The sequence below is a fragment of the Diplotaxodon limnothrissa genome, linkage group LG7 (assembly GCF_057381915.1).
Source record: "Diplotaxodon limnothrissa isolate DT_005_m linkage group LG7, D_limnothrissa_male_GT1.1, whole genome shotgun sequence".
Taxonomy (NCBI): Eukaryota; Metazoa; Chordata; class Actinopteri; order Cichliformes; family Cichlidae; genus Diplotaxodon; species Diplotaxodon limnothrissa.
This window is the reverse complement of record NC_140602.1, coordinates 28,194,601-28,215,241: the sequence shown is the minus strand read 5'-3', so window position 1 is coordinate 28,215,241 and position 20,641 is coordinate 28,194,601. Positions and strand designations below refer to the sequence as shown.

Genomic DNA, 20,641 nt, shown 5'->3' with positions numbered 1-20,641 from the left:
ATTAGATTTTCAGACATTTCAAGCTTTTTCTATTAATAAAGACCTCTTCCATGTCCATTCATACTACACCAAAGTAATTAACTAATAGATAAACATTTAAATGACAGAATAAATTCCTGTTTTCCTCCATCTAATATAGAAATGTCTACAAAAAATACAATACAAACTCCAATACAAAAAAATTGACATTTTACCATTTTGTGAATTCATGTAAACTTTGTACCTTATCATTAGAGTTAATCTGGGAAATGAATTACAATTTTTTCTGAAATTTGCAATATGATAACAAATCTTGCACTTAATAAGTAAAGAAGTTTTGTGGTTGATTAAATACGTGAAGCACTTCTCATTTCTCTGCTGATTTTTGTAGAAGTTAAGTTAAACCAGTGAGCGCACTGTTGGAAAAACAAAGATAAATGAATGGAGAAACAAAATAAATGCAAATGCTTAAGCAGAGCTCAAGACTTAAAATGTTTTTTCTTTAATATTACGTGAGCCACATGCTGCTATAGAACAGACAGTATACACATCTGTAACATTTCTGGACAAAAGCAGTGTTAAATGGCAAATGGACTCATTCTAATATAGCGCTTTTCTACTCTCTTGAAGCACTCAAAACGCTTCGCACAATACCTCATTCACCTCATTCACCCATTCACACAAGCACTTTTCCGTATGGTTTTACATAAGTGCTTTCTATCTGACATTCACACACATTACACATTACACATACTCTGATGGATGCTTCAGAGAGCAACTTGAGGTTCGAATCTTGCCCAAGGATATTTGGCATGCAGACTGGAGCAGCCAGGGATTAAACCACCAACCTTCTGACCCATTCTACCTCCTGAGCCACCCCAGTGTTCATCACAGCATCATCAAAACATTGTATGATATAGAATCTTTTGGAAAAGAAGGGACTTCTATACACATTGTTTCCCTCAGAAATCTGACCCTAAAAACTATGTCAGGGTGTTATTACACAATAGCAATGTGTTTTCTTGTTTTTGGTTTGTTCTGTGTCATCTGAGCAGTATGAAAAGATCTGGATAGACCACAGGGTGTAAAACCTTTGGTGATACTAGCTACTGTACATCAACTCAGATTAGCTCACCTTTACTTATAAAGCTAAGGTACTTAACCACAGGGAAAATAGTACCAACTGGTAAATATTGAGTTGGAACTGGGGGAATATTGCTGCCAGCGGAACTGGTACAAAGTGGATAAAATGAAATAAAACAGTTCAAATGTGTTCAGCGTTTCAATAGGGCAATGATACACAACACAGATCAAAGCTGGTTGTGGAAAGGATAAAACAGACCGACATTTTTCCAAAGTGATTACCTCAAACCTGCCAAAACCAATAACTTTTAAAGTCAGCAGAAAAATTATGCTAAAAGCTTGTGTGCTTACCAAAGGTGTCTGGTCAAGGGACATTATGCTAAGGGACATTTAAACATAGATTAAACATACGCAAATGATGTGTACTTTATCCATATATACTAGTGCTGTCAATGTTAATCTCGTTAAAATGACGTTAATGCCATAACCGCATTAACGCGGCAAATCTCCGTTAGCAAGTTAGCGTGGATCGCCCCGTGCGTGGGGATGCAAGGTGTTTATGCACCGTGCACGTTTTACAAAAATTAAAAGAACACTTTTTAATCATAGTATAGCATCAAGTCAGTTAAACTTCTGTGATATTGAAGTTTAACTGACTTGTAACATTGATCTCGTCAGTTAAGTAGGACAGCGGTCTCCAACCTTTTTTGCGCCACGGACCGGTTTATGCCCGACAATATTTTCATGGACCGGCCTTTAAGGTGTCGCGGATACATACAACAAAATAAAACTAGTACCGGTACCGAAAAAAAAGAAGATTTATTCATAACACACGTGAAAAGACCCAGGAAAACAGAGTTAATGATAAAAACGATAACAAAATAACGCTGAAAACCAATAAAAACCCTGAAAACCATACATTTCACACCTGAGCCTCAACTCTCGCGGCCCGGTACCAAACGACGCACGGACCAGTACCGGTCCGAGGCCCGGGGGTTGGGGACTGCTGAAGTAGCTGACCAGATTAGGTTGTTAATCAGTTTCAGACCAGTGTCTAATATAACTTTGTTCCTTTATGGCTTTGCTTAGCATAGAACTCACTAGAACATCCTTTTGCCACTGCTCAGTAACAAAAATAGTTATGAACCCCTAAAATGAAACCCAGGAAGTGGTTACAGGAAGAGGGTGTGTCAGCGGTTGGGTGGAGGCGAGGAAGAAGGAACCCAAACGCAGGACTCGCAGGTAGGTGACGATTTATTATAAGGAGTGGATGAACAGAACAAAGGGAGAAAATGGCTGGCTGGACGACTGACTGAAGCACTGACTGACTAACTGAACATACAGACGGAGAGACAACATCACAATAACATCAATGACACGACATTGGACTGGTTGAACTGAGGGACATAAATACACAGGCTGAGTGATGAGAGATTAGAACCTGGTGAGTACACAGCTGAACATAATGAACTAATGATAAACTGGAAGAGGACGGAGCATAATGCACATGGACCAAGGCTAACACAATAAAACAGGAAGTGGAACAGGCAGAAGATAAACAGAGAACGTGAACTGAAAATACTGGGTCACCGACCCAGGAACCCTGACAGTACCCCCCCTCCAAAGGCCGGCACCCGACGGCCAAAAGAGAAAGAAAAAAAAAACCAGAACAGGGCGGGCGGAGGGGGCCCAGGACGGAGGGACGGAGTCCACACCGAGACAGTTCAGGTGGGCGCCCCCGTGGCCCGTGGCCGAGACGAGACAGTGCAGGTGGGCGTCCACGCGGCCCGTGGCCGAGACGAGACAGTGCAGGTGGGCGTCCACGCGGCCCGTGGCCGAGACGAGACAGTTCAGGGGGCCGACCGTGCGGACGGCAACGGCGACAGCACTGGTCCGGGGGCCGACCGTGCGGAAGGCAACGGCGACAGCACTGGTCCGGGGGCCGACCGCGCGGAAGGCAACGGCGGTGACGTGGACACAGTTCGGGAGGCCGGCCGTGCGGAAGGCAACGGCGGCCACTCAGGCGAAGGCGGTCCGGGGGCCGGCCGTGCGGAAGGCAACGGCGGCCACTCAGGCGAAGGCGGTCCGGGGGCCGGCCGTGCGGAAGGCAACGGCGGCGGCGAAGGAGACGACGGAGCAGTTCAGGGGGCCGACCGCGCGGAAGGCAGCGGCGGCTCTCCAGTGTTAGGCGTGCTGGCCATGGCCTGGTGGGCACAGGACCAGACGAGGCAGGACCAGGCGACGACGGGGCCGGACCAGGCGACGGCGGGGCCGGGCCAGGCGAAGCACAGGCTGGAGCTGCAGCAGGCGAAACAAAAGCCGAAGACTCTGAGGCTGGGCCAGACGAGGACGAAGACTCTGAGGCTGGGCCAGACGAGGACGAAGACTCTGGAGCCGGACCAGGCGGAGCAGAGGCAGAGGCCGACGCCAGACCGGGCGACGTTGAAGGCGATGCAGAGGCCGGACCGGACGTGGGTGCAGCTGAGGCAGAGGCCGGACCGGGCGTGGATGCAGCTGAGGCAGAGGCCTGACCAGGCGAAGCAGGCGCGGAGGCCGGACCGGGCGTGGATGCAGCTGAGGCAGAGGCCTGACCAGGCGAAGCAGGCGCGGAGGCCGGACCGGGCGTGGATGCAGCTGAGGCAGAGGCCTGACCAGGCGAAGCAGGCGCGGAGGCCGGACCGGGCGTGGATGCAGCTGAGGCAGAGGCCTGACCAGGCGAAGCAGGCGCGGAGGCCGGACCGGGCGTGGATGCAGCTGAGGCAGAGGCCTGACCAGGCGAAGCAGGCGCGGAGGCCGGACCGGGCGTGGATGCAGCTGAGGCAGAGGCCTGACCAGGCGAAGCAGGCGCGGAGGCCTCTGGCTGGAGACAGGCAGGGCCAGTAGGCGCGGAGGCCTCTGGCTGGAGACAGGCAGGGCCAGTAGGCGCGGAGGCCTCTGGCTGGAGACAGGCAGGGCCAGTAGGCGCGGAGGCCTCTGGCTGGAGACAGGCAGGGCCAGTAGGCGCGGAGGCCTCTGGCTGGAGACAGGCAGGGCCAGCAGGCGCGGAGGCCTCTGGCTGGAGACAGGCAGGGCCAGCAGGCGCGGAGGCCTCTGGCTGGAGAGCGGCCGGGCCAGCGGGCGCGGAGGCCTCTGGCTGGAGAGCGGCCGGGCCAGCGGGTGCGGAAACCCCTGGCTGAGGAGCGGCCGGGCCAGCGGGTGCGGAAACCCCTGGCTGAGGAGCAGGAAGGCTCACAGCTGGCTCTGGGTGCTGTGGCTGCAGGTCCGGGAACTGAACAGGATGGTAGACCGGCGACTGGGAAACAGGGGGCGACTGGACTGACTGGACAGGGGACTGAGCTACAGGAGGTGACTGGAGGACAGGAGGGGACTGAGCTACAGGAGGTGACTGGAGGACAGGAGGGGACTGAGCTACAGGAGGTGACTGGAGGACAGGAGGGGACTGAGCTACAGGAGGTGACTGGAGGACTGACTGGAGGGAAAGCTGAACAGCAGGTGAGGGAACTGACTGGAGGGAAAGCTGAACAGCAGGTGAGGGAACTGACTGGAGGGAAAGCTGAACAGCAGGTGAGGGAACTGACTGGAGGGAAAGCTGAACAGCAGGTGAGGGAACTGACTGGAGTGGAGATGCTAAGGGAGGAACAGAGGCAGGCGTGGCTGCTGGCTGAGCTACAGATTGAGCTAGTGACGGAGATAAAATTACGGCTTGGGCTCGTAAGGCTGGTGCCTGGGCAGGGGACAGTTCAGCTAATCTAACTAGGGATAGTGCGAGGGCGTGAAAGGCTGGGTCAGGAGGTGGATGAAGTGGTGAAGTAGCAGGTGGACCGGTTAGCTCCTCCAAGCCTCCAGGGAGGTCAAGCTGGGTTCTGGTTGCCCTCAACCTGGGCGCTGGGACGGGCACGGAAGGTGGCTGGACACCAGTCACCCCCACCTGAGAAACAGAAGCGGGTGTGGAGGTAGACCGGGTCGCAGCTGCCCTCCTCCTGGGAGCTGGCACTGGTGTGGGCGTAGACTGGGCCCCTGTGCTGGTGGGAAATGGCTGAATACTGGGTGTGGAAATAGTGACGGTGTGTGTGTTACTGGCAGGTTTATTGGAGATTGTTCTGATTTTTTTGCCACCACTATTTACAGTCTTTGGGGGAGCAGAGCAGAACAAATCTTCCCAGTCCACAGAATCCTCCAGGAGGGAAACATCCCATGAATGAGAGATGGGTTTATTGTGCGTTTTAAGTGAATAATCAGATGGTGAGTGCGAAAAACAGTCACTGGAGCTCACCATCGGGAGTGGCTGAAAGTAGTCCATTCTATGGCGGCGTGTGCGCCGCTTTCTCTGGGAAGCGGAAGCGGCCGGGGAAAACAGCAGAGCCTCTGGCGCGGTAGCCTCCGTTGAGCCGAGGTGGGAGGCGTAGCCGTTGTGCCGCGGCGATGGTGGAGGTCCGGCGGATGAGGCGGCGGGTGTGGGAGCGAGGAGCGGAGTGGCGAGAGAGGGAGTGGCCGAAGCGCGGCGTGGAACGTCCACTCTCCACGGCAAATGCTCCGGTACAGGTGAGGCAGCAGGTGGGGGAACGCGGCGTCTCCGAGGCCCGCCCAGAGCCAAGCGAGTGCCCTCGAAGACGTGCTCTCGCTCCGCGAAGAGCCGCTGTCTCTCCTTGAGCTTTTCCGCCCACAAGGAGAGCGCTACCTCCTGCCGCTCGTAGAGGTCCGAGTCCGCTGGGTTCCAAACGTGTCTTCGTGGCACGGGTCGTGTCATTCTGTCAGCGGTTGGGTGGAGGCGAGGAAGAAGGAACCCAAACGCAGGACTCGCAGGTAGGTGACGATTTATTATAAGGAGTGGATGAACAGAACAAAGGGAGAAAATGGCTGGCTGGACGACTGACTGAAGCACTGACTGACTAACTGAACATACAGACGGAGAGACAACATCACAATAACATCAATGACACGACATTGGACTGGTTGAACTGAGGGACATAAATACACAGGCTGAGTGATGAGAGATTAGAACCTGGTGAGTACACAGCTGAACATAATGAACTAATGATAAACTGGAAGAGGACGGAACATAATGCACATGGACCAAGGCTAACACAATAAAACAGGAAGTGGAACAGGCAGAAGATAAACAGAGAACGTGAACTGAAAATACTGGGTCACCGACCCAGGAACCCTGACAGGGTGATAGATTGTCTGAAACAGTTAGAACAAGACAACACTAACTGGACATCATACCCAGGGCTATACCCAGGGGAATCTACACCAAGTCTGTATGGTTTACAGAAGATTGGTAAAAAGTGCACACCTTTAAAACCAATTGTCTGTATAATCAACTATGTCACCTATGACATCTTAAAATCTTTTGTCTTTGATTCTCAACCCCTTGGTAGGCAGCTCTGGACACCACATCCAGAACATTTTGGATTTTGTTGAGAAGGTGCGAGATGTCATTACAGGAGCAGATGAAACAATGGCCTTATATGATGTTACATGTGTCTTTATTTGTATTCCAGTCACGGAAGCGTTGGAGGTAGTTTGTAAGAGATTACAGGATGACCTCATCCTCTGCAACAGGACTACTCTCAGCATCGACCAAGTGTGTTTACCTTTGGAACTGTCTTCATTACACATATTTTACATACAAGGGTCAGTACTACACACAGAAACATGGGTGTGCCATGGGCTCCCCAATTTCTCCCATTGTGGCCGACTTGTACATGGAAGAAATTGAAAAGATGGCTCTCATCCTACCCCGGAACATCACCAAGTCATTGTTTCAGGTTTGCGAATGTCAACTCTGTGGGAAGCCAGACAGAAGACTGAAAGTGATGCTTGTGATGTGTCAAAGGTGTAGGAATTATTGACAAAGTATTTACAGAACACCATTATATAAACAATTCTCTTCTTTGTATTTCCTGAACTTTATGACAATGTTAAAATGAGGGTTTTTTGCTTTTCTTATTAAGTGCTTGATGTTCCACAGCCACGCTTCATTTGTATTACATTGAAACTATCGCCACCTCTTAAAGATCGTGAAGCAAGAGCTTTCTACAGAGAAGAAGCAACACGCCATCTCAGCCAGTCTCTAAAACTTTCTTAGTGAATGCTATTGATGTGTTTTGTCTTTTAATACAATTAAATACGAAATATTTATAAAATATTTGGAATATACTGTATATATTCATTGATCCTGAGATTACTGTTAAAATCCTGTTTATAAAAGTATGCAGTCCAGAGTATGTTACTAAAATGATTGTTAAGACATCTGCCCAATTTGTGACATCATTTTGAATTCATAACAAAGACCAACTTAAAAATATGGAGAAGTCATTTCCACTTTAGAGAATGATCGGAGAAGTCAGAACATGCTTGTTTAATTCATTTGTGTTTGCTCAGTCAGAGAAGCAGTTTTCAGCACAGTTCACGTTCATGAAAACTCCAACATCAGAATATCACTCCTTTTATCTTGGGGTAACTGTGAGAGCATTGTATTCTCCTCTTTGAAACAAATTTAGATTTTTTGTTGAAACTGACCCCTTTTTTTTTTCAACAAAAACTGAATATCAAGTAGGAAAACCTTACATTTATCAATCTAACAGTTGTCTATCATTTATATAGCCACTACCAGAACCACTGTCCACAATAAAAATACAAAGATCCATGAGTACATCAGATGTCATCAAACTGATGTACTTATGTACTTAGTGAATCCATCAGGGATTCAGAAACCTGAGAAAAAAAGAGGAGCAAGAAAGGGAAGCATCGTGGAAGTATGTCTGCATAGGTTCTCATTTATCCAGATCATAGTAGTTTAAGAAGCGTGGAAAGAAAGTGATTGGAGTTAGTGAAGTTTTGATGAAGACACTGCACCTCTCATCCCAGAGGCTTGTTTAGTTCTAAAACCAAGTGTTTTAAGATGCTTAAGCAAAGATAAGTTGTAAAGATAGATGTAGCAATAGCAAAGCGACAACAATACCAATAAGTAGGAACATAAGGAACTCGAGGGGTCAAGAGCCGAAAGAGGAGCTAGAAAAGATGTGGAAGATGAAAGCAACAGTGGTCTCTGAGGTAATTGGAACACTCAGGGCAGTAACATCCACCCCCCCACCCAAACTTTGTTTGGCTCCAGTAGATTCTAGGAATGTCATCTGAGATCTCTGCAGTCTTATCTGAGGTCTAAAAGAGCATAGTCCTAGGAACATAGTTCTAAATACTCCTGCATATATAGTGGTTCATCCAGTGGTTCTATCCAATCACCCAAAATCTCAAAATATGATGATGACGATTTTGCACGATTTTGCATAAAATGAGAATCACGATTTTTTGGCTTAGAATTGAGATCACATCAACTTCGTAACAGTTGAGACTGAACATAAAAACAATAAATAAACATAAAAACAACAAATGTCTCACGCTTTGTTGTTGCTGCAAAATGTTGTACTGCTTGAAATTCCGTCTCCGTTGCTGGACGCTGCGTGTATAGAGCAGGTAGTGCAACAATAGAAAAATAGTTGCGGGACGGCACTGTGTAGCGTGTGTCTAGAGTGTTGATCATTTTCCTAAATCCCTCGTTTTGCACAGTGTTGATGGGAGCCATATCTTTGGTCAGGTGATAAGTGATAGCCTCCGTAATTTCTTTGTGCCTGCGGGAGTTCGACGGGTAAAGGGAAGCGCTGTATAAGGTTCCCGTTATTGATGTTTGGGTGGTTGACCGGGACGGATTTTCTCCTGTCACTTTCTCATCATCCCTGACGTGCTCAACGTTGTTTTTTCCCTGCTAATTTTAGCATCACACGGCACAGCTTCTGTATCACGTGGTATAAGGCTCCGCCCTTGTTATTTGTTGAGCAGGAAGAGTGAGCGCTTGTTTTCATGCAGATTACGTCCCGGATCAAAATGCGGTACAGTCGTCGTCATCTTTTTTCTTTTTCTTTTTTTAAATCGTTGTCATTTGGAAATGAGATCGCTCATAAGTATGAATCGAGATCGCGATTTTCTAACGATTAATTGTGCAGCTCTAATGGTGACAGAAGAAAAGTCAGTTTATCACCAGTTTTTCCTTTTCCCCCCTTTCTTTTTTGGAAACATGAATCTTTCAAAACAAAAACTGGCAGTCTGATAGGCCCGTATTTGATCATTAAGAACACATTGTTACACCCCGGCCTAGGCAACCGGGGTGCAACGCAGAAAAATAAAAATAAGGAAAACACACGAGGAAAAAACTAATACGAGCTTCCACAAAAATAATCCCCAAAACGAGATTTAAAGCAAGATACCACATTTATTTACATCACCAAACACAAGACGTCAAACTATTTACAACGGGGGGGAAGATCGCGACCTTGACATACAGAAACACAGGGCTTAAATACATAGAAGGAGCAATTAGGGAATGGACCACAGGAGGGAAACACAGCTGGGGCAAATTAGAACTGACGAGACAGGGAAAATGTAAACTGAACACACTAAGATAACAACAGACCTTCAAAGTAAAACAGGAAACACATGACAGTCACGCAAAAACAAAACACTGACACACCGAAACGTAACAATTCCCCCTACCCAAAAATCAAACATGTAACCCCAAGTGAAATGTTTGATCAAAACCGGATGAAGGCTGGTGGAGGCTGGAGCGGTCCCACGGACCCTCCAGCAGACGACGAAGGCTGGAGCGGTCCCCCGGACCCTCCAGCGAAGGCAGACGAAGGCTGGAGCGGTGCCCCGGACCCTCCAGCAAAGGCGGATGAAGGCTTGAGCGGTGCCTCAGACCCTCCAGCGAAGGCGGACGAAGGCTGAAGCGGTTACGTTTCGGTGTGTCAGTGTTTTGTTTTTGCGTGACTGTCATGTGTTTCCTGTTTTACTTTGAAGGTCTGTTGTTATCTTAGTGTGTTCAGTTTACATTTTCCCTGTCTCGTCAGTTCTAATTTGCCCCAGCTGTGTTTCCCTCCTGTGGTCCATTCCCTAATTGCTCCTTCTATGTATTTAAGCCTTGTGTTTCAGTATGTCATGGTCGCGATCTTCCCCCCGTTGTAAATAGTTTGACGTCTTGTGTTTGGTGATGTAAATAAATGTGGTATCTTGCTTTAAATCTCGTTTTGGGGATTATTTTTGTGGAAGCTCGTATTAGTTTTTTTTCTCGTGTGTTTTCCTTATTTTTATTTTTCTGCGTTGCACCCCGGTTGCCTAGGCCGGGGTGTAACAACATAAAGGGAAGAAACCTCTCGCCTAAAAATCAAGTTTCAAGATTAATGTAACAGCAGCTAAAGGGCAATGCAGTCTGTATTGTTGGTAGTGATGTCCAGTACTGGGTGTGGAAGTCTTTTAGATTTATCTTTCTGCTCTTTGTTCCTTTACATGCCACTGAGACTCTGTATTTTAGCTAGAGCTTCTATACCTACCATACTCTTTTGGTGTTTGCTTAATGCATAACAGCATGAATAGGCTTGCCACAAACTTTAAACAAATAAAACAAATAAAATGTATTGCCAACTACTGCACAAGTAAGAGACAAAAACAAAATAAAACAAAACAAACATACAAGACCTGGAGCACGAAGAATGTGAAAAAACACAGACACATAAATCAACAATTTTCCAATAGTATGTGTGAGAGAAAGGACAGCGTGAGAAGGAGATGGGGAGAGAGTGTATGAGTCAGGCATTCTCACACGCAGTCACTGTGTCTTTGTCACAAATGTACTTGATAATTAGGGTAACTGCAATGATGCCCCCCAGAAGCCTGAAGGCAGACAGCTCCCAAAAGTACACACGACCTGGTCACCATGTCCCACTTGAGCCAAGGCCCAGCAAGCCCCAGACCTAGACCCCACCATGCACACACACACGCTCATACACTTCGTTCACTCGCTCTCACCTACCAACTGATGACATACAGAGAGACAAAGACACGTGCAAACACCCCCCCCCATGGTGTTGGTGAGCAGATGTCGCCCTAAACCACCACAAACTGCTTGTTGCCCCTGATCTGAGGCAGAGTGTGTGAAACAGGGGTGTAGGAAGATGTCCCCCTTCCTGCACCCCTGTGTGTAATTAAAAAAGGAGGACGGGGGGGGCATAAGGCGCATCCGTGTATTCATGAATATCCGTTACACAGGGGGCCCTTTCATGGCCTTACACACTAACCTACGCAATCCACGACACCCCTTCAAGACTACGTGTGTGAGTGATGTGTTGTATGAGGGAGTGTGGAGGAGGGAAGGATGGGACAGGTAAAACCAAGAGGTTGAGGACTACCCCCGGAAGGAGGGTAATCCTCTACCTCCTGTGGCTCAGTAGGCACCCCCATCTCCCACAACCTGCCATGGGTTAGGAAAAGGTTGGTCCAGGGCCAGCAATAGCAATGCCCCAGAACACCACCGTGTTCGGGGTATCACCTATTCCCCCACCACAAAAAGTGGATTGGAGTTTGCAGACGAGTCCCAAGACTTCACCAAGCATCCACTCAGTTTCAAAAGACCCACACTAATAATATATATACTCAAGAGTCTTACCAAACAGCAGTGTACACAAACACATAACAACATGAAGACCTCCCAAATCTGTTGACACCATGTTGCTCTACTAATTCAGGAACGTTCTGAATGCACAGAAGTTGCTTCAGCATTTTCGTTTTGTTACCTGTGATTGTTGACTCACCTGCGTACGACCAGTCAATGTCTTCTGAAAATTTGCGCTGATTCCTGTATCCATATCCTTCAGCTGCAAGACAGAAACAAATGGTCACCAACACATGTTCTACATAGAGTATTCAGTTTCTTTATCTATAAATAGTAGAACTATTTACATAAATTATTTAACATATCCAAGTTAACTACAATAACAGTGGGTATTTTATTTGGAGATTAAGTATCGGAATTTCAGGAGCGGGGCCACGCCTCCAAACACGCTCCTTCCGGTTGTCATCTATATAGGTTCGCCCAGTTCTGCAAGCTGTTCATTCTCGTTTACGTGCCCCACCCTACCTCCGAGTTTCAATTCTTTAACTTCTTCTCTTCTATTTAGTTCATGGGGATCTTTTTGTTTGTTTGTTTGTTTGTTTGTTTGTTTGTTTGTTTGTTTGTTTGTTTTTAAATACACAGATGTGACAGATTTGACTTGGGCACGCAGTCTAAGTATATTCTGCAAGATATTTGAGTAATTATTCATTTTTAGCTTATTTTTTTTCATTAATGTATTTTCTCTCTATAGGCCAGGCTGCTGTGAAATGGACTCAAGCTCCACCATCATGGACTGCACCTCGTATCAGGAGTCTTTGCTCTACTTAAGAAAACTGTTACTTTGAGTTGAAGCGTCATTTTAACCAGAACCTTCAGGTGGTGGAGAACTTCATGGATATTATTAAAGTCCTACGGCTGAACAAGAGGTACTGCCACCAAATTAAATTCAAACTGTTGAATGGAGCTCATTTGCAGGACAGGACCTGATAATACTGCTCAGATATATCAGAAAATTTTTGTTGCCACAAATAAAAGGGCTGCTGCCCAAACATAACGCCAGTGTGTGCATGTGTGTTCTGGGGTGTGTGTCACAGTGCCATTTTTTTGTTAGTGATAAAATTTTGCTACTTTTTTACCCCCATTTTTTTCTTAATAGGGCAGAGATGTGAGCATGAACTTGCTCTATAGTGTGTGGCATATTAATTCGGGAGGGTGGTGAGGTTTCTGGCTGTGCTGCAAGTGAGTAATTGCCAGTCAATGTAAATATTTTAGACAAATAAAAAAATATTTGCTAAAGATGTAAGCATTTACTATTTGTGGATGAGAGGAAATAAACTTCAAATGGCAGACTTTTGCTGTACATTATACCTCTACAAAAAGATTTTCTTTGGCAAAAGTGGCAGTCTAATGACAGTCTGGTGTTGTGCTCAAGCCAACATGGCACAGTCACAGACAAAAGCCGTGTTAAGATGGAGACACAAGCTAAAATGCTGCCGAGGTCTGGGGTGTGAGGTCTGTGCTGTCAGTAGGGCCAACCCTGACAGGAAATTGTGAGCTCTGTCTCTCTTAAGCTGGAAATGTCAGCCAGACAGTGTAAGTAAGCAGTTCTGACATGTAACACCTGTTTGCTCTGTAACCAGTATATCAACAAGAGCTTATTACAGTCTGTTCCTGTGTATGCAGATGTCTCTGTGCATACATATATACACACTGGCGTCACACTCTCCCTAGCTAACAATCTGTCACGAAAGTGTTAAGAGCACTAAACTTTTCATTTTAGATTAAATTTCAGGTTATCAAAGTTACACTCTAAGCTTAATTCCCAACAAGGCAAAGCTGGGAACCTAGGCCAATGACAAATAATTTGTCTGGATAATTTGATTACGCATACTTTATTTGTTGAGTTTGTAGATTTTTTTAACCTCTCAAATGATTCAAATATACTTTTAAAAATTCTCCGTTTTTGTGTCACAACATATCCACAAGGTTAAAATTTCTACATAATAAAGGAATTGCCTGTTTTAAAAAAAACACAACAAAACAAATCATTCAAATTTCATCTTTTGTGTGGCTTGCAATCAGAAACTTAAAAACTTGGATTTTTGTAACATAGACAATTAATAACTAGCATTTAATAACCTGGTACAAGTTCATGTTAGGGACATCTGTTTAAAAATAATCATAAAAAACAACCAATAATCAAAATGTTTGACAATTAATGTGAATAGAATTTAATCAAGAAATAATTATGCTCTCTAGCACTCTTCTTGTAAAATAATAAGACTTTTATTTGCAGTGCATATTAACAGGAACCCAACAACTAAATTGAAGTTTTAAAAGTCACATATACATCTATACACTTTCCCATATTTGCTTTAACTTTGTAATAGTCAAAGCTTGTAAACTCAAATTAAAAATGACAGTTGTCTCTGAATTTACAAACATATCTCAAAGCTGTGAGAATTTGTGCTCTTTTTAAGACATTTTAGCATGTTTAATAGATCAGAAGTAGCATCAGATTCCTTTTTAGTCTATGAGCATGCAAGAGAAAGATTTTTTTTGCAACCATGCCTCAAATTCATTTTTTAAATGGTAGTCTGGTATCACTTTTGCTCTAACTGAAAGCACAAAGTAACCTTATTTTCCAAATTGATTGGGACAGGTGACTGGGATGGATGACATTATGCTAAGTTTGAGGTAATTAGCACATTTACAGTCCATGATGTTCAGGTTTTTTGACAAATCATATTTTCCTTTGTTAAGTAAACTCGGCAAGCAAAGCGCTTGGGAACCTCTGTGGAGGGAGCATAAAATGATGTCACACTACACAATGTGGCTAGTGTTTGTTGCGCTGTTTGGAGAAAATATTCCTGAAGCCATCAATAATGAAGAAAAAAAAGGTTTCTGTTATAGAGCAAAAGGGGATCAAGAGAGAAAAGCTGATTTTAGAAGAACAAAGAAGTGAACATGGGAGGGTGACTGAGTAGGAGAGATGTAATTCAGGTCTTGATGATTGGGGGTGGTGGGTTAACATGCTTACTGGAAAAGAGTGAAGGAGTAGAATAGATTCTATGGAGAATTCTTGCTCAGCGCCTGTACGAAATAGAAAAAGACCACAACTGTGTCACTGTGTTTATTCACCGGAGAGTGGCCGACTCTGTGCTCCGGTCTGTGGGAGCCCCGCAGCCTCCAGCCAGAAGCTGAATAAGAGGATTAGCTAAACCCTGGGAGAGCCAGGACATCTACAGGCTGTGGGGTGAGAACTGGTGCTCATGCCAGAATGTGTAACAACCCCCTCCCCTCTACTTCCACCCGAATCCCTGACCCTCAGCTCTTGATGCCAACGAGGATTTGAGCATGGTGGGGGTGGTATTAGTAATATTTTCATTGGATGAATTACTGGTAAAAATACAGGATGAATTATTTATTTCTATGAAAATCCAATGAAAGAAAAAACAACAGGAAAAAAATTAATTATTTCATACACACAAACACTAACAAACTCTGAATATGATCTCAAACCATTGTAAACGACTGATTACTATATAGCACTTTTTTAATCTACTCAAATAGTACTCAAAGCACTATGCAATACGCCTCATTTCAGTCACCTGTTCACACACATACATAGAAACATCGAAGTTATTTATTGGGAACCAAGCCCCAGTGCATTTGTTGAAGGCACTGAATACCATCATAAAGTGATGACACCACCATGGTTCGGCTCATCTCTGATGGAGATGAGACAGCGTACAGGGCGGAGGTAGAGAACTTGTCCCACTGGTGCTCAGAAAACAACCTGAAGCTGAACGTCCTTAAAACAAAGAATTCCTAATGGACTTCAGGTCTCACCTTGACGGACAACACCAACGTCCTGGTAAAGAAGGACCAGCAACAGCTGCACTTCCTTCGTGTCCTAAGGAAGAATAACCTTAATGAGAAGCTGCTGCTGGCCTTCTAATGTTTCTCAGTGGAGTGTGCTCTCCTACTGCCTGGGTATTTGGTATGGACAGACCACTAATGAGAACAGGAAGACTGCACAGAGGGTAATTAACACCTCCCAAGAAATAATTTGCTGCCCTCTGCTACCCCTGGAGACCTTCGTCAGGAAGGTCTCAGGAAAACCAGTGCCATCACAGGGGACCCCTTGCACCCCGCTCACCACCTGTTTGACCTGCTGCCCAGAAATCCTGCCTCACCAATCTAAGCCATGGTCTGAGTAACCTTTATCACTCAGGCCACTCACACACTGACTCTTCGCGGACCAAGTCTTTCTTTGCACTGCCTCTGAGCACTTTGCAACTGTTTTGTTCTCCAATGTGTGCCTTTGTCTTATTTTTGTATTTTTTTCCTCTTGTTTTGTGTGTATACACACATACATACACACATACATACACACATACATAAGATACAGTCGGTGTGGAGCACCTACAATTTCGTTGTACATGTACAATGACAATAAAGTCCTATTCTATTCTAGAAGCCAGGAGGATAAACCAGCTGCTCTCCATTGAACCATCGAAGGTGTACACTCAGTGGCAGGGAAACTATAACAAACAAGGCTGGAGATGGAGCAATACTGGAGGACTATGTGGGAGAAGGATGTAACCCATAATAACAATGCTGGGTATCTGGTGGTGCTAAGAGCAACCATAGCAACCTCCCTGAACAAGCGTCAACAGTTGCAGATATCCAAAAAAGAATGAAGCATGAAGAGTTGGACAGCACCAGGCCCTGATATGAATCCCACTTACTGGCTAAAGAAGCTAACTAACTAACAATGAATGTCTGGCTGCACAAATTAACCTGCTGCTAATGAATGAGACATACCCAGAATGATTAACTGAAGGCCTGGCAGTCCTGCTTCCCTGGACCTCAAAAGAAGGAGTCCTATCCAACTGCTCTGTCTTGACTGCACTTCTGCGTAAGCGTGAACCAACCCTCAGTCAGAGTATTGACAAAACTGGTTATGGATACAGACTACAGAATAGAGCAATCGTGAACTGAATCCCTTTTTTAAAGAGAGATTATCCCCTTTTCTATTAGTACTGACTCGGATTGACTCGTCACGGTTCACCACGGTTTTCCATTAGGTCATAGTAACTGGTACCAGGCACTTTTTAGTACCTGCTCAGCTAGGGTTCCAATTGATCAAAACAGGTACTAAAATGTGACATCATCAGACTGCATGCCACCAACTGGTGTGTCGCAGTCGTGTCAATAGAAATTACATCGCAGGACGTGCAGATTCATTGCAATGACAACAAGCACGCAAACAAGGTACTACTGGGCTGGAAAGCAAGTCGATGTGAGTCGAGTCACGTAGATCCATGGCAAGTCGACCTGAGTAGGTACTAATGGAAAAGGGACTTTTGATTCAAGCCCCACTCCCAATGTGCTACTCCCCCCTCTTCGGACAAGATTTTGCATTTTCACACTCCTCCCACCAAAGTGAAAAACTTCCTGTGTCGTTCTGGTGCTAAAGACTGTATACCCCAGGGAGCCTAACCATTTTAGACCTGTGTTTTTACTTTTCCCACTTGATGAAGAGTCTGGAGGGGATCAACAACCTCCATTCTCTTGCTGCTGGACCCCTGCTGTTTGCTTACCATCCTGGTGTTGGGGTGGATGATGCAATCCATAGAATTACTTTTTGGCAAGATCACTTTCACAGCTGTAGAGTACTAGAAGCACTGTGACTGCATGGACAATGGACTACCTCATCAAAAGACTACAGTACGTGAGGCTTCAGGTCTGTGTGTCTGAAGTGGTGATATGCAGCATCAGGGGCCCTCAGGGGACGGTCCTCTGTCCCTTCCTTTTTATCCTCTATACTTCGGACTTCAGATACAACACCACAAAATGCCATCTCCAGAAGTTCTCTGATGATCCAGAGTATCGCCTACTTCATCTGGTGTGACCTCACCACCTGCTCATTAACACCAGTAAAATGCTCATTGACAGCATAACTGTGGTTTGGACACTAAAGTACAAATCCATTTACCAAAACAATAAACAGGACTAGTCACATAACACTTATGCTCTGTACAAGGTGGGCCAAAGTTGGCTTCATCAGCTGGGCAGGCTGAGGTCTTTTGGAGTGTGCAGAAGTTTAATAAGGATCTTTAATGACACTATGATGGCTTCTGTTATCTTTTATCTGGTTGTCTGCTAGAGAGGTAGCAGCATGGAGAGGAAAAGGAAACAACTTAATAGATTGTTAAAGAGGGCCAGATTTTTAGCATTTAGTTATAAATATTAAGCAAATAGGTGGTTTAGTATTTTGCACAAGTGTTTCCAGGTAAACATCATACATCGTTTTACACACAAACTGTCCCAACATTTAAAAAAAGTTAAAAAAAAAAAAAGTATTTCAAAGGCAATAACTGCCCAACTTTTGAGATAAAGCAAATATTTGTTGTCTTATTTACTCAAAATTCTGCCTTTTCTAATGTCTAATAAGTCCTGCAAAACTAAGCACTGAATTACCTTCTTTTGCAGATTTCCTTATTTATAAAGCATGTCTTCTAAGTAGAGGTGTTTTGATTCTAATCTGATTGTACACACACTGACGAAAGAGTTTGTCAAAGGCCCCCAGAGAAGCTCCTTCAACAGAAAAACAACTTAATTAAACACTGGACTTAAATGGATGGAGCAGAATGCCAGCACTGTATCCCAAAGAAACAACAACGAGAAGGGAAGTGTGAGGATGAATGTAAAGCCCTCTTTCTTGGATTAAATACTTTGTCAACTTAATCCTCAGTTGGAGAGTAAATCAATTGAAAATGGTATGCCTAGGGACGTCGGTTAGAGCATGTAGTGAAATCAAAAGACTACTTCATGAATGAATTTGACGATTTTAATGCTGCATCCAAGGCATGTAGTATTTCCAAGTTGCCAACTAGGGAAAATGGGCAGTAAACACTGAAGTAACCCACCAAAAGTAGTAGACCAAGGTTGAATGAGAACCTCATTTTAAGACTGTAAAATATCCACACAGGATAAAAATACTGTTTAAAATACATACATATTTTTATCACTCCCACTGCACTTTATATACATATATAAAAATAAAACTCTTGGTGTATCTTATTGTATATAGTAACAATCTTTATATAGTATATTTTACTATTGTATCGTATAGTATTTTTCTTTGTTGTATACTATTTTAAAAATATTTTTCCGTTTAAATTATTATTTTTTCCAATAGATCTCAATTGTACCTTGTGTCCCACGTCCCTTGCGATACTGTAACAAGTGAATTTCCCCAATGTGTGATCAAATAAAGTCTATTTCTATACTGCTGAAAGTATTCAATCACTCATCCAAATCATTGAATTCAATAACTTCCACAGCCACGGGTGTATAAAAATCAATCACCTAGGCACGCAGACTCCTTTTACAAACATTTGTGAAAGAATGGGAGGCTTTCAGGAGCTCAGTGTGGCACCATAATAGGATGCCACCTGTGCAACAAGTCCAGTCATTAAATTTCCATTCATCCATCCATCTTCAGCTGAGAGAATCAGAATACTTTATTAATACCTGAGGAAATTATGGAATGCAATCTCTCCACTGTGTCCTAGGTCTGCCCCAGGGCCTCCCTCCTGCGGGACATGCTGGGAACACCTCACCCAGGAGGCATACTAATCAGATTCCTGAACCACCTCGACTGGGTCCTTTTGATGCGCAGATGTCCAGTATGCAGTTTCCACTCACTGATAACTGTGTTATATTTATAAATTGAAAATGAACATTGTGTCTATAGAACACATATAATACTGAAAATACCCATTTTTATATTAATATGCCAACAAAGGCAGCACAACACCAACAAAACAACATTTGACTGAGAAGATATTGTGATAATATCGTTACAGTGAAGAGCAAAGTATCAGGGTTCAATGGACAGGTTTGAATCAGCTTTAGCGTAAAGAGCCATTCAAAAGTATGTCTGCAAAAAAGGAATTTGAAATTTAACATATACAATGGACATATGAATAAAATTTATCTAAGACTGAATGGCCAGCTAACCAAAAGTTATCCATTATTTACGAGACTACATGAATAACATTTATTTTTCCCCTACTCTAAAAAGCTCAGTTCTATCTTGCACTTAATTCCATCTAGAAGTATTTTATTACCGAATTCACATACAGATAAGCTTGTAAATGGTGGCTGTATAATGGGGTATTTATTAGAATAGTGTTTCCCATTTGTAGCATACAGACCACAACTTGAAAAAACATGGGTTCAGTCTCACAGGAAAAAAGATGATTGAGTTTTCTGTCCATAGTGTTCTAAGCAGGGCGTCCTACCCGCTGACCTTCTAAAGATTTCAGTGCCACATCATCTGCAGGGGGCAGCCACAGCCACCCTGCCTGCAAGTTTGCAGCCAAACATCAATTGGTTTTTTACTTGCATATATCCATTGTGATGTGTGTGATCATCATCAATAACACAATCACTGACTCATTAACAGGCGGGCATTTGCTCTCAACACCTTGGACACACATGACTATTTTGAGAGATGACCTAATTTAAATTAGCAGCTAGGGGGCAGACACAGAGGAAATTATGGATTTGTCCTCTCGTAACCTTGACATACTTCTATTTAATTTTCCCTCTTTAGCACTGTCTGGTGATTTCTTATTTACTTGCAATTTCTTAATAATCCTTTTATTTCTCTCCCTCTATTTCTCATGCAAAATCTGTTTCTTATCACAACTTGATCATATATTTGAGCAAAATGATATTCTGGACTCCAATGATTTAAATGACCTTGCAATACTCAATTCCCAGTTATTTATATAGCACCAAATCATTTACCTCAAGGCACTTTATATTATAAGCACTTTCAGAAAGACATCTATTATGATGACATTTATTTGGGATTTAATTTTTTCTCTCTAAATGGCTACTTATCTGAACTGGAGGAGAACAACCATAATTATTTAGATGACTGTAAAACACAAACAAAAATAAGCATTTTTTTTCACATGATGAGATTACCTAGTGCTATGACTTTTGCTCTAGTGGCTCCAAAGAAGTTTGGAGGGGTGGAGTTTACCCCAAACTGTGCTGTAGTGGTACAGAGAATTCTATGTGTATTTATATGGAAACCTACTGCTT

At 44.2% G+C, this 20,641-nt stretch overlaps 1 protein-coding gene across 1 annotated transcript in view; it reads right to left on the bottom strand.

Annotated features, from left to right (window-relative positions):
* LOC146628437 (receptor-type tyrosine-protein phosphatase zeta-like) overlaps positions 1-20,641 on the bottom strand; it is a 97,952-nt gene that overhangs the window by 65,932 nt on the left and 11,379 nt on the right. The window contains exon 2 of the mRNA XM_085357836.1: positions 11,709-11,771. Coding sequence (XP_085213962.1) covers positions 11,709-11,771 — 63 coding nt within the window. The remainder of the gene's footprint in view (positions 1-11,708; positions 11,772-20,641) is intronic.